This window comes from Schistocerca piceifrons, chromosome 3 (assembly GCF_021461385.2).
Source record: "Schistocerca piceifrons isolate TAMUIC-IGC-003096 chromosome 3, iqSchPice1.1, whole genome shotgun sequence".
NCBI classification, from domain to species: Eukaryota; Metazoa; Arthropoda; class Insecta; order Orthoptera; family Acrididae; genus Schistocerca; species Schistocerca piceifrons.
Window position 1 is genome coordinate 944,220,547 of NC_060140.1, and position 16,361 is coordinate 944,236,907.

Sequence of the window (16,361 nt, forward strand, 5' to 3'; positions counted from 1 at the left end):
AATTGTTAGTGTTCTGTACCATTTCAATCACTCCTACGGGGGGGGGGGGGGATAGTTTGTGTGCTTGTGTAAATTGTTAAAACTCTTAGTTTAAAGTTATCTGGTGTGTTGTAGATTTGCACCAGTGTAGTCTTTCAGAGGCTGTTGTGAGCGGTCGTAACTATGGCCGTGTCAAAAGGGAGCAGCAAGGTTCTCTGCCCGAAAGCTCATACAGTCAAAATTTGTTTCTTTCTGGCTCTGAATAAATTGTAACTTTGATATTTAGAGGGTGCTTTCTGATTATAATTTTAAATCTGTTTCTTTATAAAAATGCTTTTAGGCACTATTAAAGTGAATAATATTCCCATTTGTTAAAAGGAATTTGGTTATGATTTCATCAGTTACTCCCTGTCAACTACTTCCATCCTTACATACTGTGAGTAAATGTGTTAATGTTCTTGATGAATCGCTAGTAAATAAAATAAATTCTTAAGAATATTCTTTGAAAATAAATCACGGTTCAGCCTGTTTCAAAATAAAGGAAGTAAAAAGCGCTGGTGTACACTAACAATGAGCAAATAATGGTAATGACATGCGCATCACATCAATAATCGCGGAATTTTATTACAGTATTGGACAATTTTTTGTCCTTTTTATTATTATTTGCGGCCATCGCCCATCAGGACTCTATGCGTTACATTACTGTTCTTCAGGAACAGCAGTCATAATACATATAAACAGTTTACAAAAATTTAAAAATATGAAATATGTGCGTCTTTTTAAAATTATTAAAACAAGGTATTTCACATTTCAAATCGTAAATAAAATATTGTTTTTTTTTTAATTTCAAAAAAATGTTTTAAATGGAAGACTTCATTTCACTACAGGTACAGAAACAGTAGGTGAGGGGAAGACTGTTTCCGAAACAATGTGGGAGTGAAGACATGGGAAAGAGGAGCCAGAAAAGTGGCGAGGAGCTACGAACTGTAGCGTTGACATCGAGAGGAAGAAGAGGATTCTGTGTGGCCGAGCGGTTCTAGGCGCTACAGTCTGGAAGCGCGCGACCGCTACGGTCGCAGGTTCGAATCCTGCCTCGGGCATGGCTGTGTCTAATGTCCTTAGGTTAGTTAGGTTTAAGTAGTTCTACGCTCTAGGGGACTGATGACCTCAGAAGTTAAGTCCCATAGTGCTCAGAGCCATTTGAAGAGGATTTTGTTAAAGCTGGAAGGATGGGTAGATCTCTGGGCGAGATTTCCTGGGCACGTTGTGGGAGATGATTAAGTTTTGTTGGAATAGGATGTGGAGAACATGCTGGTGTAACAGGTGGAGAGTAGGGGGGGGGGGGGGCGCAGTGGTGTAGTGGGAGGGTACAGAGGGTGAGGCGGGTTCCATAGCATTAGAGTATTTTTGGAGTTAGTGTTAAAATTAAAAGTGCGAGGCGAAGCTGGTATGAAGGCAAACGACGTTAGCGTAAGAAGATTAGTCGTGAGATTAAGGCTTTGTTAGATGAACATCAACAAAATCAAAACGAGGATAATGGAATGTAGTCGAATTAAGTCGGGTCATACTGAGGGAATTAGATTAGGAAATCAGACACTTAAAGTAGTAAAGGAGTTTTGCTATTTGGGGAGCAAAATAACTGATCATGATCGACGTAGAGAGGATGTAAAACGTAGACTGGCAATGGCAAGGAAAGCGTTTCTGAAAAAGAGAAATTTATTAACATCGAGTATAGATTTAAGTGGCAGGAAGTCGTTTCTGAAAGTATTTGTATGGACTGTAGCCATGTATGGGAGTTAAACGTGGACGATAAATAGGTTAGACAAAAAGAGAATAGAAGCTTTTGAAATGTGGTGCTACAGAAGAAAGCTGAAGATTAGGTGGGTAGATCACATAACTAATGAGGAGGTATTGAACAGAATCGGGGAGAAGAGGAGTTTGTGGCACAACTTGAGTAGAAGGAGGGTTCAGTTGGTAGGACATGTTCTGAGGCATCAAGGGATCACCAATTTAGTACTGGAGGGCAGCGTGGAGAGTAAAAATCGTAGAGGGAGACCAAGAGATGAATACACTCAATAGATACAGAAGGATGTAGGTTGCAGTAGGTACTGGGAGATGAAGAAGCTTGCACAGGATAGAGTAGCATGGAGAGCTGCATCAAACCATTCTCTGGACACACAACAACAGGAGTGCAATATGTAGTTTTAGTCTATTGTGAGGGTTTTTTTTGGGGGGGGGGGGTGTAACTCAGTAGGTGCGGTTTCCATGTCAGTTTATTTTGGCGTGTAGCATTTACTGGATAGAACGGCCATCAGTTATAATCTAATTCAGGTCAGGCTTAATTTTCGTGAAACTGTTTACAGATTAGAAATAGAGCTCGAAGTGCACTGTTATTCGTTCATAGCAGGCCGAGTAAGACAGGCGCGACGTCAGTAAACAGAACTCGAAGGTTGCCAGCATCGCATTAACATTCCTTCTAAACTAAAAGGAACTTCTGTAGCTGTTTTAGCCCTTGGCGTACTCTGGTGTCGGTTTGGGTTTCCAGCTCCAGTAAGGCTGTCCTCTGCCAAAGACTGCACCGTCCCTTAACGTCTCCGGCAATCGCTGAAGCGCAGATTCCGGCAGGAACGACACGGAAAACGCTACCACCAAGTTCAGGGCTGCGAGGATGGCGAAGGGAAGTCGCTTGTCGTCCTGTGAAAGGAAAAGATATTTGTAAGTAGTGAGAATGAAAGACGCCAATCACAAATATGTTTCCACGTGAATTATTACGACTCTAAAAACCCCTTGCTAACCATCCAACAGAAAGCCCGCACCAGACTGAGATTACAAAATATATTAACTGGGCAAAAAGGTGATTGCACTCCTGCTCTATCTTCCACATGTACCATGATCTGACCTATAGTTTGCTATGCCAGTGTTGCACGGATGTACTCTCCACCAACGTTCTATTACTCGCTCTAAATGCTTGAGCGTCATGCACTCTGTTCTCCCTTTCAACATCTGTTTAGTTTCCCTCTACCCCCTCATCAAATTCCCACCTCTCCTAACATACAGTGAACACCTAATCAGATCCTAAACTATCTGCAAACTAGACTTCAACATTTGTATACTCTTTAATTTGCAATCCTGCCATGCCTTCGCACCTACATCGACATACACTTCGACCCGTATAAACATGAGCTACTTTAATAACTTAGAACTTCTGAACCAATAACGGGACACATTTGCAATTTTAGGAGATGATGAATATCATACATACATACATACATACATACATACATACGAGGGGGGGACCCAAAAATAACCGGAATTTCTTTCTAGAAAGCATATACTTTATTGTTTTCAAATACAACCTTAATCTCCTTCGAAGTACTCTCCATTAGCATTAATACACTTGTCCAAACATTCATTACAGTGTTCGAAGCACCTTTTAAATTCGTCCTCTTTCATACCTCCTAGCACTTTCATGACATTGCGTTTTATGTCTCGCACATCCGCAAAACGCTTGCCTCTCAAGTCTCTTTTCATCCTCGGGAATACGAAGAAGTCCGAAGGTGCTAAATCCGGCGAATGGGGCGCGTGGGTCAAGGTAGTCGTCTTCGTTGAGGCCAAAAACTGGCAAACAGTGAGAGCCGTGCACGCAGGAGCGTTGTCGTGATGGAGGAACCACACACCAGAATCCCACAAAGCCCACAAGGCCGTTTCATAACCTCCAAATAGAATTGTTGGCTTACTGTCTGGTTTTCAGGGACAAATTCAGAGTGTACGATCCCTTTGATGTCAAAAAAACAGATCAACATCGTTTTCACATACGGATTTCACTTGTCGAGCTTTTTTTGGTCGAGGTGAGCCAGGTGACTTCCATTCTGATGACTGTTGTTTACTTTCTGGATCGTACCCATAGCACTATGACTCATCACCGGTAATGATTTTGTTGAAAAAATGTGAATCATCTTTGAAAGCGTCCTTCATTTCGAGACAGGCTTGAACGCGATGATCCCTTTGATATCCAGTAAGAAGCTTTGGCACGAATTTTGCTGCCACTCTTCACATCCCCAAATCGATGGTCAAGATGCGCTGAATTGAGCTCCAGGACAACTTGGACAAGTTCTCGAGTTGGTCGATTGTCCTGCGTCGATCTTCACTGATGAGATCACGGATTTTGTCGATGTTGTCTTCGCTTTAAGCAATTGAAGGTCGATTGGAATGGGGGCTGATCTTCAACCACCATTTCTCCCTTTTTAAAGCGAGAAAACCATTCGTACACTTGCAGTTTACTAAGAGCGTGGTCTTTGTAGGCTGTCTGAATCATCGCAACAGTTTCTGCTGCGTTCTTGCCGAGCAAGAAACAAAACTTCACTGCCGCAAGTTGTTCGTAAGAACTAGCCATTTCCTCGTGTCACGTCTTCACTGCATGCACACTCAAAGAACTGCCAAAGAAACCACACTTCTCACTGTTGGGTGACGCCGCGCGGCAGAATGACTCAGCAGAGATCCTACTACAACCCTCTGGCGGCGCAACCTGCTACTATAAGTACACGATGTGCAGCATTACGATTCAGGTTACTTTTGCGTCCCCCCTCGTACATGCAAATTCCTCACAGCAAATGCTGGAAGTGCCCTTCACCAGCAGAGATGTGCAAGTGCACTAGTGCATTCTTTTCACTGTATTCCATGCATTATGTGAAATGTATCCTCGCCAGTATTGCTTACTTCGGGTGCCTTGGCCCCTTGAAGTTATGCAGTCGTCCGTGGTCTATGACTGTACACTCAGCTTTTAAGATGCCGCCACAAGTGCGGGGGAAAGTGGGGGGGGGGGGGGGGTCGGTTGTTCGGCCATCATGGACACTTGTTACAAGTTACATGGAAGCGCTAGGCGTGCGGCACGCTGCTCCATCTTGTAACTAAGCTTTTATAAGTTCGATGTCATCCAGCTGCTCCACAAATGTATTGAAGATGTCCGTATAAACTGTAGAGTCTTCAGTCATATCAAAGAAAATGGGGCCATCACTCCTGGAAGCTGACACCGAGCACCACACACTGACCTTTTCATCATGCAGTGGTGTTTCGTGGATGATATGGGGGTTAACACCAGTTAACGCGTGTTGATGTAACCTGGAAGATGCAACCATGCCTCATCCGTAAACTAAGTTATGCAGAGGCTGCTGAATAAGCAACCCCTGAAACTATCGACAGTAATGCATTCTTTTCTCATGATCTGTTTCTTGCACGCTTGCAAGAAGTTCACTCTGTATGCTCGCAATGACGATTTCTTCGGAGCTCTATCCTGGCTCAATCGACGAAATGAATTCCTTGGAGAGTACTTCCAGTGTCTTTGAACATTATCAATAACCTCTTCATTCAACGACTGTTTATGTTTACAACTGACACACTTTACTCCATCAGTCGTCTACAACTTTCGTACAATTGACAAAATTGCTAGCTTTGCTGGAACATCGCGCAAATTGAATTCCTTCTGGCTGTTGTAACCAATGACTTTGTCTTTCAATGTACTTTCACAATGGAAACTCGTTCTCGAAGTGTGTAAAGCATTTTCCTGCCAGTTAAAGTCTGCGAACGAATCACTGATTTGCTCGAACTACACACTCACTAGACTTCACAAACCGTGACCAACGAGGCTACCAGCGAACTAACACGAGCCGAGCAAGCGCGGCATAACGCCGGACAAAGAACAACAAGCGCAGAAACGAAGGTCAACTTGCCAACAACGGGCGGTACTTCTAGTTCTCCCAGTCAACTTCCCCGTATTTACGAGCTTTTGGAGGAAGGAGATCAGATTTGTATGGATCGCCCTCTATTTCACAACTGCAAAATGACCTACGAACTGACTACGTTAAAACTGAAGCTCAAAATACTCACTGAAAATACTAACCAGGTAAGGCCATGAAGTTGGGATCACAGATTTACTTCAAACTTTGTGTGTCTTTAGGAGGCCACTAAAACAACAAAATGCGAGAGTAGCAAGATGTACTATTGTGGAAATTCCGAGAAAATCTCAAGAGAATTTTTTACGCATCGATTATGTAACTGATGTACCTGTACGAAGGTGCTGGTCGTTCGAATTCGTGGTAGTCAAGTGATTAGCATTCGAGCTTCGAAGACGAACATGTATGAGGCGACGATTCGGCTCCTGCTCAGACTTATTCCTTAATCTATTTCGTTCATCACTGGTCATATTACTTAACTTATATGACATTTGAGAGGTTATGTAACTAAAAAAAACCAAGTGTATTTCCATGGAGTTTTAGTACGTTTCATGTTATTTGACTACATAACAACTTTAATTACATTCCATTGTACATCAACAGTTTCCAGCACCGATATTTGCGAAAATGTCGCGTTACGCACAGTTTGCATCCAAACTATCGCAAGAAAGAGAAATTTTTCAAAATGTCAATGAGGTATGCTTTTCCTTAGAAACACTGAATATTCCCTGTAAATGCTGGAAAACTGAATTCATTCGAAGTAGTAGGTACCATTTCAATTTGTTTTCCACGTCTGTATGACAAACACCATCCTGCAACATGTGATCTCGAGAGAACATCCGACGAGTAACTGTACATCACTCTTGTATTCTGACTCATTGTGATTTACTATATTAGTGACCGTGAATAACGTCACTCGCATCATTATTTATCGAGTTTTGCCTAGGCTTTCCAAGCCCGTACCCCGTCGTTGAAAATGTAATTAAAAATAGTAAACAGTCAAATAACATAAGAGATTCACAACAACTTCACGAAAGTGCACGTGGGATTATTTTTTTCATTATATTAGCTCTCAAATGTCATATAAAATACATAATTTCACGGGTGACGGGAAAGACATAGATCGAGAACTAGCAGTCACTGTAGCTGGATTCGAACCCTCGCCTCGCACACGTCCTTCTTCCTAAGCGCGAGAGCTAACTACTTTTTTTTTTTTAGCTCATTTTGTTCGTTGCAATAGTTCGAGGCGGACGTCCCGTGATACTCGCTGAAGTTCGTCGTTGGTCCATTCACTCTGTTTTTTTTTTTTTCTTTTTCATTACAGAGGGCAGCTAACCCTCTGTAGATCTTGATGTCAACTAGAGAATGACGTATTTCCATTATTATCCAACAAATGCACAGTTATAAATTATTTATTGACCGTTCCATATAAGGGTGCTAAAACAAGTACCCGGTGGGTATAATTGGGTGCTAAAACAAGTACCCGGTGGGTATAATTATAGTGATCGTGTTCCAAGAGCTGCAGTGCAGGTTGTACACGTTGCTGGACGCTGAAACATCGTAGGTACGTCCATTAATCGTTGAGCTTGCAAAGCATCCAGAAAAAAACAAACCTGTAGTTCTACTTTCTGCCACCAGTTGAAAATATGGCACTGTAAGGAGTCAGAATGTGAAATGTCTGTTGTTTCGACGTCAATATGCTGTACGTCGCTAGGCGATGCGTGTTGATTTCTTTTATGAAGTGGTAATTGGTGTAAAGGGTATATGAAACGCAGTGGCCGTTGAGAAAAAGACGTACACTGCTGATAAAGTTGTTTTATCACAACGACAGAAACAACATCGCTGCAGGGTGAGTATATCACCGATAGGAACAGCTGTGAAGAGGCCCCATGATAGCAAATGGGCTAAGGAATACGATCAATTAACTTGAAGAAACAGGTGAACAATGGTGGTGCAGATGGGAAAGGGAAGCAGCCCATTCCCATGGCAGTTGTTGATGAAATGCAGCACTCGCTTTATTAGCATCCACCGCTCAAGCTATCACAGAAATTCTCTCTTCCCTGGCCTATTGTTCTAAAGATTTTGCGGCGCATTTTACAATGGTATCCCTACGAGATTCAGAATGTGCAAAAAATGAAGCTCCAAGATAGGCTACAACGTCATGACTTCGCCCTTCGTTTTGTGGCATGCACAGAACTGGATGACATGTAGTCCAGTAGAATTGCTACAAAAGGTTTTATTGTTTTAATGGCTTCGTTTGTGTCCCAGTACGACTATCCTAGGTTTTCCCCCTCGGCGGAATTGTGGAAAAGTGGCGGGGGCAAAAATGTACCCGAAAAATGGGATATTTTTTCGGTTTTGTGATTATATCTCGTAAATAACTCACAATATCGACACCGTAGTGGAATTAAAAATTGTAGGGCATGAAATTCTGCATTGAATGAGACCATCCGCATATTTTTGGGATCACCCGTTTCCACAATAGTGCTCTTCAAAATTGGACCAGTTTTACACGTTCATGAATGTGGCTAGGAAATATTCTTTCCCTGCACCTACATCACATTCTGGCTGCTTATAGCTCCATATTTTCACCTGGTGGCGGAAAATGGAACTATTATTTTTTAGCACACTCCGCGAGCGCACCGGCTGATGGATACACCTACAATGTTTCAACGTCCTGTGATATACGAGTATATAGCCAGCACTGCAGCGCTAGGAACACTGCCAGTTTAGTTGTGACCACCCAGTATTTCCCCAAATGTACAGAAATCCAGTACAGCTGAATTATCAGGCGATGTACAAACAACTCGCTGAACTTCAGGAAAATAGAATACTCCGAGAATTGTAAATCTTCTTTTTCCATCCCATCCAGGGCAATAGGACAGGTTTAAATTCTACATCGCCAGACAAACTTGATGGCAATGAAGATGTGATCCTTATTTTTTACGCTGGTTTATGAAAAGTATCAACGACAGAGAAATAGATCTAACAGAAAGGTATCGTTATTTTTTGGAATTTATCCGTCGCATTGGACCTATCATCTAAACTTTTACAGTTCTCGTCTCAAATTCGTTATTATACTGGTTGAAAATTTACAACAAAGTGATCACACTTGCTTTGGATTTTCTGAGACATATCTGATCTGTCGTTTTGATTTCGTCACACTTGGTATCAGATTCATCGTCAATGGAGACCATTGTTTACCTCATGTTAAGGGAATGTAAGCGACAATAATTGCATCAATCTGCTATATCCATATTTATATGAACATCTCAAAACGATATTGTGGTGTCACTCTCTCCTGCTACAGTTCAGAATGGCGCTCCGGCAGAATTACTGCCGATACATCTCGGAATGGACTCGAATACAGTATCTCTGATACTAACGCAATGTTTTTTTTCACGAGATTTACACTGTTTTATCAAAAGTATTCCGACACCTATAAGTGGAAGTTAATAATGGATGTGTCCTCCCTTCACCCTTTCCAATGAGGACACTTTCAATGAGTAGTTTGAACGTATGTGGAGGAATGGCAACCCATCCTTCCTCAATAGCCGAAACCAGAGAAGATCTGGAGCGAAGTCGAAGTACTATCAGATTCCAAAAGTGTTCTGTTGAATTCAGGTCTGGACTTTGGGCAGGTCAGTCCATTTCAGGAATGAATCTGTCTACAAACCATTGCTTCACAGACATTGGTTTATGACAAGGTGAATTGTCATGTTGATCCAGTCATCGTTTCTGAACTATTGCGCTACTGTACACCGTATACAATGGTTTCCTTAAACGTAGTAAGGGGACCACACCATAACCACGGAAAACGACCCCCCACCCAATCTGGTAGCACCACCTCCTCCATACTTCTCTGTTGGCGTTAGACATTGACGGCAGATAACGTTCTCGAGGCATTCGCCAAACCCGAACCCTCCCATCGGATAGTCACAGGGTGTAGCGTGATCCATCACTCCAAATTACTCGTCTCCAGTCATCGAGTGTCCAGTGGTGTCATTCTTTACACCACGCCGAGTGTCACTTAGAACTGAATATGTAAACAGATGGATTACGAACACCTGGTCGACAACTGTATTCCATTCTTTTGACTCCATATGTGCAGTCACTGTGCTAGCTGAATTGCTGAAATCACTTTGAAACTCCCAAGTGAGTACTTCCACCGATTTCTTTCGACCACCCTCCATAATGCTCGATGGTCCCTGTCCATCAGTATATGAGGTCTGATCTGTCTGATTTTGGTTTAGCTGCGATCGTTCCTTCGCGTTTCCACTTCACAATCACATCACCAACAGTCAACATAGGCAGCTTTAGAAGAGTTGAAATGTCCCTGATGATACGCTACTCAGGTAATAGCCAATGACTGTCCACGATCGAAGCACTGAACTCTTCTGAAAGTCAAATTCAGCTGTTACTGTTTCTCTACTGACAACACAATACTCCTCGCCTCGTTTTATATTGGCGCGTCTGCTTCTCGTGACATCTAGGGGTCAATTTCGCATTACAGAGGGGTGTCCGGATAGTTCAGATAGTGTGTGTCGGAGGAACTAATGTTGTACTTCACTCTTCTTTGATCATGTGCTCTCAAAATTTTAACGTACCTTTGTATGGTCCAAAACACCTCTCCTGCAGCGTCGGCTACTGAATTTGGATGAACAACCTTGTAACCGAGCAGTAAGGCTTATTTTTTCTTCACTCAGTTCCTTTTCTATCTTTTCACTTATTCGATTTAGTAAAATTCTTTCAAAAATCTTGGCTGTATGACTCATGAGGGTTATTCCTCTGTAGTTTTTACAAAGTCTTTTATTGCCTTTCTTGAAGATGGGAACAAGTGAAGAACAGCATGGGTTTAGGAAAGGAAGGAGCACAATCGATCTGATATTTTCTATCCGTCAAATGATGGAAAAAAGTTGGGAGTATAACAAAAGGGTGGTAATGGTTTTTATAGACATAGAAAAGGCATATGACTCAGTTGACAGGGAAAGACTCTGGGAAGAACTGAAGAAGATAGATATAGAAGATGGATACATTAATGTTATAAAGACGATGTACAGAGGCCACAATTGTAGAATTAGAGCACCATTGGGGAACTCTGAACACTGCGAAATAAGACGAGGACTTAAGCAAGGAAGTATTCTATCTCCTGCACTTTTTAATGTTGTGATTGAGGGAATGAATAGGGCAGTTAAAGATATAGTAAAAGAAAAAGACAAAAAGATGATTTTTCCAGATGATATGGTAATATGGGGTGATAAAGAGGTACATGCACAGTTACAGCTTGATGCGTGGAAGGAAATAATGAAAAGGTATGTATTAAAAATAAATAAAGATAAGAGTGAAGTAATGGTATTTGGAAGAGAGAAAGGAATCAATGGAAATATTACCTTGAATGGAGAACCCCTCAAAGTGGTAGAAAGTTTCACTTATTTAGGGAATGAAATATCTAGAGATGGAAGAATAACTAACGAAATTAATAGGAGGTTACAGAAGGGAGGCAATTTCTACCAAACAATAAAACATCTGATTTGGAATAATGAAGTTTCATAAAGAGCAAAACTCCTGATGTATAAGAATTATTACTTCCCTATTGTCACCTATGGTGGAGAAACATGGACAATGAAAGAAAGGGACTGGAGCAGACTGCCAGCAGGGAAAATGAAATTTCTCAGAGCAGTTAAGGGAAAAACAAGAATGGACAGAGTAAGGTCTGTAGAGATTAGAAAGGACCTCAAACAAGAAAGTATGAGAGAAGAAATTGAAAGAAAGAGATTAAGGTGGTATGGGCATGTTAAGAGGATGCATGGGCAGAGACTCCCCAAAATTATGGAAGAACTAAAGATGGATGGGAAAAGACCTAGAGGGCGCCCAAGAACACGGTGGAAAATGGGAGTGAGAATATCTTTTGAAAGGAGAGGTGTGACCAGGCAGCAAGTGGAGGAAGAAAAGTGGTGGGAGGACCGAGCCAAATGGAGAGGACTCGTCAGCACCCAGACCCAGCAGTAGCTGGAGCGGGATTCGGATATAGATAGATAGATAGAAGGCTTATTTTTCTAACTACTGATGTGCAACATCTTACATTTCACATACCATCAAAGCCAGGTAGGGCAGGGAAGACATGGCAACCCCGGCAACTGCCCACTCGACACTCGTGGCGATCTGGCGGAGACACGTGGGGTGCACCTCGATGCTCTGCAGGTTTGCCATGCCCATGTTGGCAATGGTGCTGAACTGCATCAGCATGGTCGCCACCACTATGCCTGCACCCGCGATGTGCGCTGCACAAAACGGGAATTTTTGTATGTTCAGTTCTGAGGAAGAGACATACATTTACTTGCCAGCAATAGATTGAGCTATCCTATTAACATTCTGATCTTACCCTGGACCAGCGATTTAACAGGAACACCACAACCTTACTCTAACAGAGTGGAAGATAGATTATGTGCTCCATCTGTCTGTGAATTTTGCAAACTTTGTTGGTGCAGTTTCGGTTTTAGCTATTTGTGTTACTGTACTTCTGAGGTAGACATGTAAATCCAGCCTGACATGCACATACATAGGTGTGAAGAAACAGCTGATAAATAAACCCATCCTGTAATTCATGATATATGCAACTCCTTTTGACCCTTTACTTCATTTTTCTACAGTTTTCAGACATACGTTCATAATTTGATGGTAACAGTTGAAATTTGATCAGTATGGTTTTGTTAATCAAATTTCAAATCCAGTATTCCATTTTCTCTTAAATGGTTGGATTCCTTTGTTGATATAATACACCTCTTCTTAAACCAGTTTGTTCGAAATTGCTCAATATTTTTGTTTACATTTACATTATATTCTGTCTGGGTTATTGACAGTCATAGTATTATATATTTCTGTGTGAACAGTTTACGCTAAAACCTAAAATCAAAGCTAGTGCACCATTTTACTTCTCCTTATTTTACTTCAACCATTTTCGCTCTTGTTAAGTGAAACTACAGTTACTTCACGTTTTTAAAAGCTCAAAACGCTGAGTAACAAGGACTTAAAGGTACCATAATTACCTTAAAATAAATAGTGTGTTCATTGGACTAGGCAATTAATTGATAAGTATACAACCCATAAATTTCTTATACTTGTATCGCAACACATCATGCAATTTAACAATAATGACTGGAAGATACTATCCTTAAATGCATATCTGACAAGTGTTTGGCAAATTGCGAATAAATAAACCGATGATCGAATAATGTATCAATACTATAAATTCTGCACATATTCTAAAGAATTTTCAATATTAAAAAAAGATACAAAGGCATCAATAGTAACATTTATTCCTTGTAATCTTTTTGTGTGGTTCTATCATATTTTATCACAATTTTTCGTTTCAGCACACACAGTAATAATGTGTGTCTATAAAGCTAATTACTTACTGTGATATAACATATAATGTATGTTTTGCATCTTCTGACAGTAAATAGTCTTTGTATTTCTTTTAATTAAAGTGAACCCTAAAATAAAATGGGTTCCAATTTTCAGATGTTGTCTGATAAAATTGATTAATTTTGAGTATTCATCTCAGATGACTGTCATAGCAAATTGAGTGGGGTAGTCCAGATTTTCAAACAGATGCATATTACAAGAAAACTTCATTTTATTATATGTCGTCATTTACTCTTCGTTACTACCAAAATAGTGCTTAATTTGTAAAGTTAGTTTGTTCATCTCTTGTAACTGAATTTCTTACTGTTTCTTAAACAACCACTTCATGTGTAATCATAGTAAACAACATCAGCTGCTTACAACAAAAATAACTTATACTCGTAATTATAAGTTTTCGTACATTTTCTCAGCAAGGATTTTTGGGTTGAATCCATTTTTCCGGGCTTGTATTTAATTATGAACTGCTGATCGTCTCCACTTTCAAATCAGGTTAGATTTTGCAGCTATATATTGTACTTGCATCAACAGTTACTCTCACAGATTCCATGTTCCCATGATACTGGACTAGGAAATTATAGGGTAGATTGTGATAGATGAAGCTGTTAACCTGTCCCTATCAGTTCGAATAGATCTCATCCCATGTACTAAAATACCTGTCGCCCAACAACAGACAACAAATAGAAGTTGTAAACCACTAAGACAACCGTCTAGCTCCACCAAACGGTCTTTTACCCATAACTGGCATGTCTTTACTTCTATTTTTTTTTGCCCTATTTTTGTTCTCCCCCATCGACGAAGCAGCTGAATATTCACTTAGCGATTACTTGCTTCATGATTTAGATTAAATTTCAGTAGATTTGTGTTTATATAATCGTGAATCATACCGTTGGCATTTTTTCCGTTCTCATGCTGATTAAATTTATGGACTAGCTCTGTAGCTGATAGCTGTACAGTGTATTAATCAGTATATTTGAGTATTTGTTGAGTCGAGTTATGGCAGTATATTGTTTTCTCGTTTGTTGTATTGTATCCCCTCATAAAATATTCTATCCCATTCGTGATCAGTTCGATTACCTGCAGTGACTTATTCCTGTAAATGGGTAACTAAGTAATTTACCCCTTGCTGAAAGCAAAATGTCTACTATTCCATTAAGCCAAGGAGAATCAACTGCAGTACAACCCTTCCACCCTACGAAATTTGCGATGGGGATGGCAGCCCAAACCTTAGAATGTGTAACAGCGCATGTCGGCCATAATCGCGCATTACTGTACATGGCCATTTATTATTGAATTTCGTCAATATCTAACCTGTGGTTCTTAATTGCCACAGTCTATGAGCAACAGAGAAGCGAACATTCCTGGATGTGCTCCATCTGTACTGATCTCATAGTTGACCCACTTGGTTATCACAGCAGTCTTCTCTGACTATTGACAACTAACTGTGATCTGTCTTACGATTTTCATCCAATTTTTAGATAAGATAGAGGCTAAATCAGCAGAGAGACATGGTCGCAGCTCACCAGTCAGCAGGCAGAAGATGAGGACACAGGCCATTGCAGCCAAGAGTGCACTGGCCACGCCGGGCCAACGGCGACCGAACGTCGCTCCAAAGTAGTTCACCAGGTAGTATGCAGTGAACTTGGCCGCACCCTGAGCCACTATCCCCAGGAAAGGGTTCGCGCTCAGTCGGCTCACTGCTATCACCGGTGAGTACATTGTCAGCAGGTGTACCGACCTGGTAACGACCAGAAATGCGCACATTATTCCATATCCACTAACAAATCAACATGCACAGACTCCTTTAAATGGGCTTACGACACAGTCTTTATTGTAAAGTCTGATTAGAAATTGTCATTAAGCTATATCTGTACCAAAAGTGAACTTAAAAATACGATTTTACCATCATCATACATAAAGACTTACAAAACTTCTACATTGGTTTTTAGGTACCCTCGATATCAGATCCATGTAAAAATAGACGGCCAGTCTGATGCTTCTTTCTAAACAAGCCCTCTTGATCTGATGTTCTTAGTAGCTACAATAATGTTAATTATCAGTTCTATTAATTTAAGGACGCTCTGTTTCCTAATATATACATTACTTAAGTTCATGACCGAATGTAGCCTTCGCATCCAGACCATTTTCAAGAAGATTTGAAAATTATGCTGTTGTAAAGCATCTGTACAGGTGTCAGTCTCTAACTGGTGGGGGGAGTAAGAAGGGAAAAGTCACGTGACAAGGTGAGCAAGCCGCTCCCACGCCTTCTACACGTACTTCAGTGTATGCACTAAGATCGAGAAATAGACTGGTGTAAATGAGATAGGAGAATGATAGGTGTTTCCCTTCTGTACATAACAATGGCCCCATAGATGGCGATACAGGTGATGCTGCAACTCTGCAACCACAGATGATTGGACGCCCTGAGGGCGCGAGCACGGAACATGACGTCATGACAGATCACTAGTGGACATTAAAACAGACGTTGAGCGCCTGCACACTTTCTGTCAGTCACCCTGGGCAGTGGTGATGCATGCCAGCTCATCTGACGCGTTCTCCTGTGAGAACTTGAAACACTTCAACTCACTACCTCACATACATTTCAGCTACCTTGATTTCTCGATCTCATAACCATTTTTTGAAAATACATGTATTTATGAATTTTGTCAGTTATTAGTGTTTATGAAAATTTTATTTTTTTTGTTGACAGGATAAGTGAGAATTATTCGCGTCAAATCATTGTAGTAAATACACTGACCATGTCAGGGAAGTTTCTATTGTGTAAAGTACAGTAACAATATCGTTGTTGGCAAGATTGGGCGTGTTCGCAGAGGTGAAGTCAGAGAAGTAGTTGCGAAGAATCTGCCTGGAGGAACGGACGTATGTGTTGAAGTACAAATGCCAGAGTGTTTTGCGTCGAAAATGTTGTGATATGTGACCAGGCAAATTATAAGTGATCGAGCAAATATGTGGGCACAGTACACGGTCACAAGAAGATTTTGGAAGCAATGAAGAACATTGTGTGGGCCAAATTTATTCAAGCTGCACACTAATCAAGAAGAGCCTGTTGTCGATAATGGAACTCATAATAAGCACTACTTTGCACCACAGACAACGCATAGCGAAGTGAGATCCTGCAGTGTTTTGTAGATGTGTAATTCGCATGCTAGCATCTTAGGAACTTCTTGGAACATTATACTTCATTTAGTCAAAGAATGAACTTGTCGAGAG

The 16,361-nt window shown here is 41.0% G+C and overlaps 1 protein-coding gene across 2 annotated transcripts in view; it reads right to left on the minus strand.

Annotated features, from left to right (window-relative positions):
- Positions 1 to 2,234: 2,234 nt before the first annotated feature.
- Positions 2,235 to 16,361, minus strand: part of LOC124789972 (steroid transmembrane transporter SLC22A24-like) — a 107,207-nt gene continuing 93,080 nt past the window's right edge. For both annotated transcript variants that reach the window (XM_047257510.1, XM_047257511.1), the window contains exons 7-8: positions 14,654 to 14,868; positions 2,235 to 2,673 (exon numbers count right to left, since the gene is read on the minus strand). In XM_047257510.1, the coding sequence (XP_047113466.1) occupies positions 2,456 to 2,673; positions 14,654 to 14,868 (433 nt within the window). In that variant the 3' untranslated portion in view covers positions 2,235 to 2,455. The remainder of the gene's footprint in view (positions 2,674 to 14,653; positions 14,869 to 16,361) is intronic.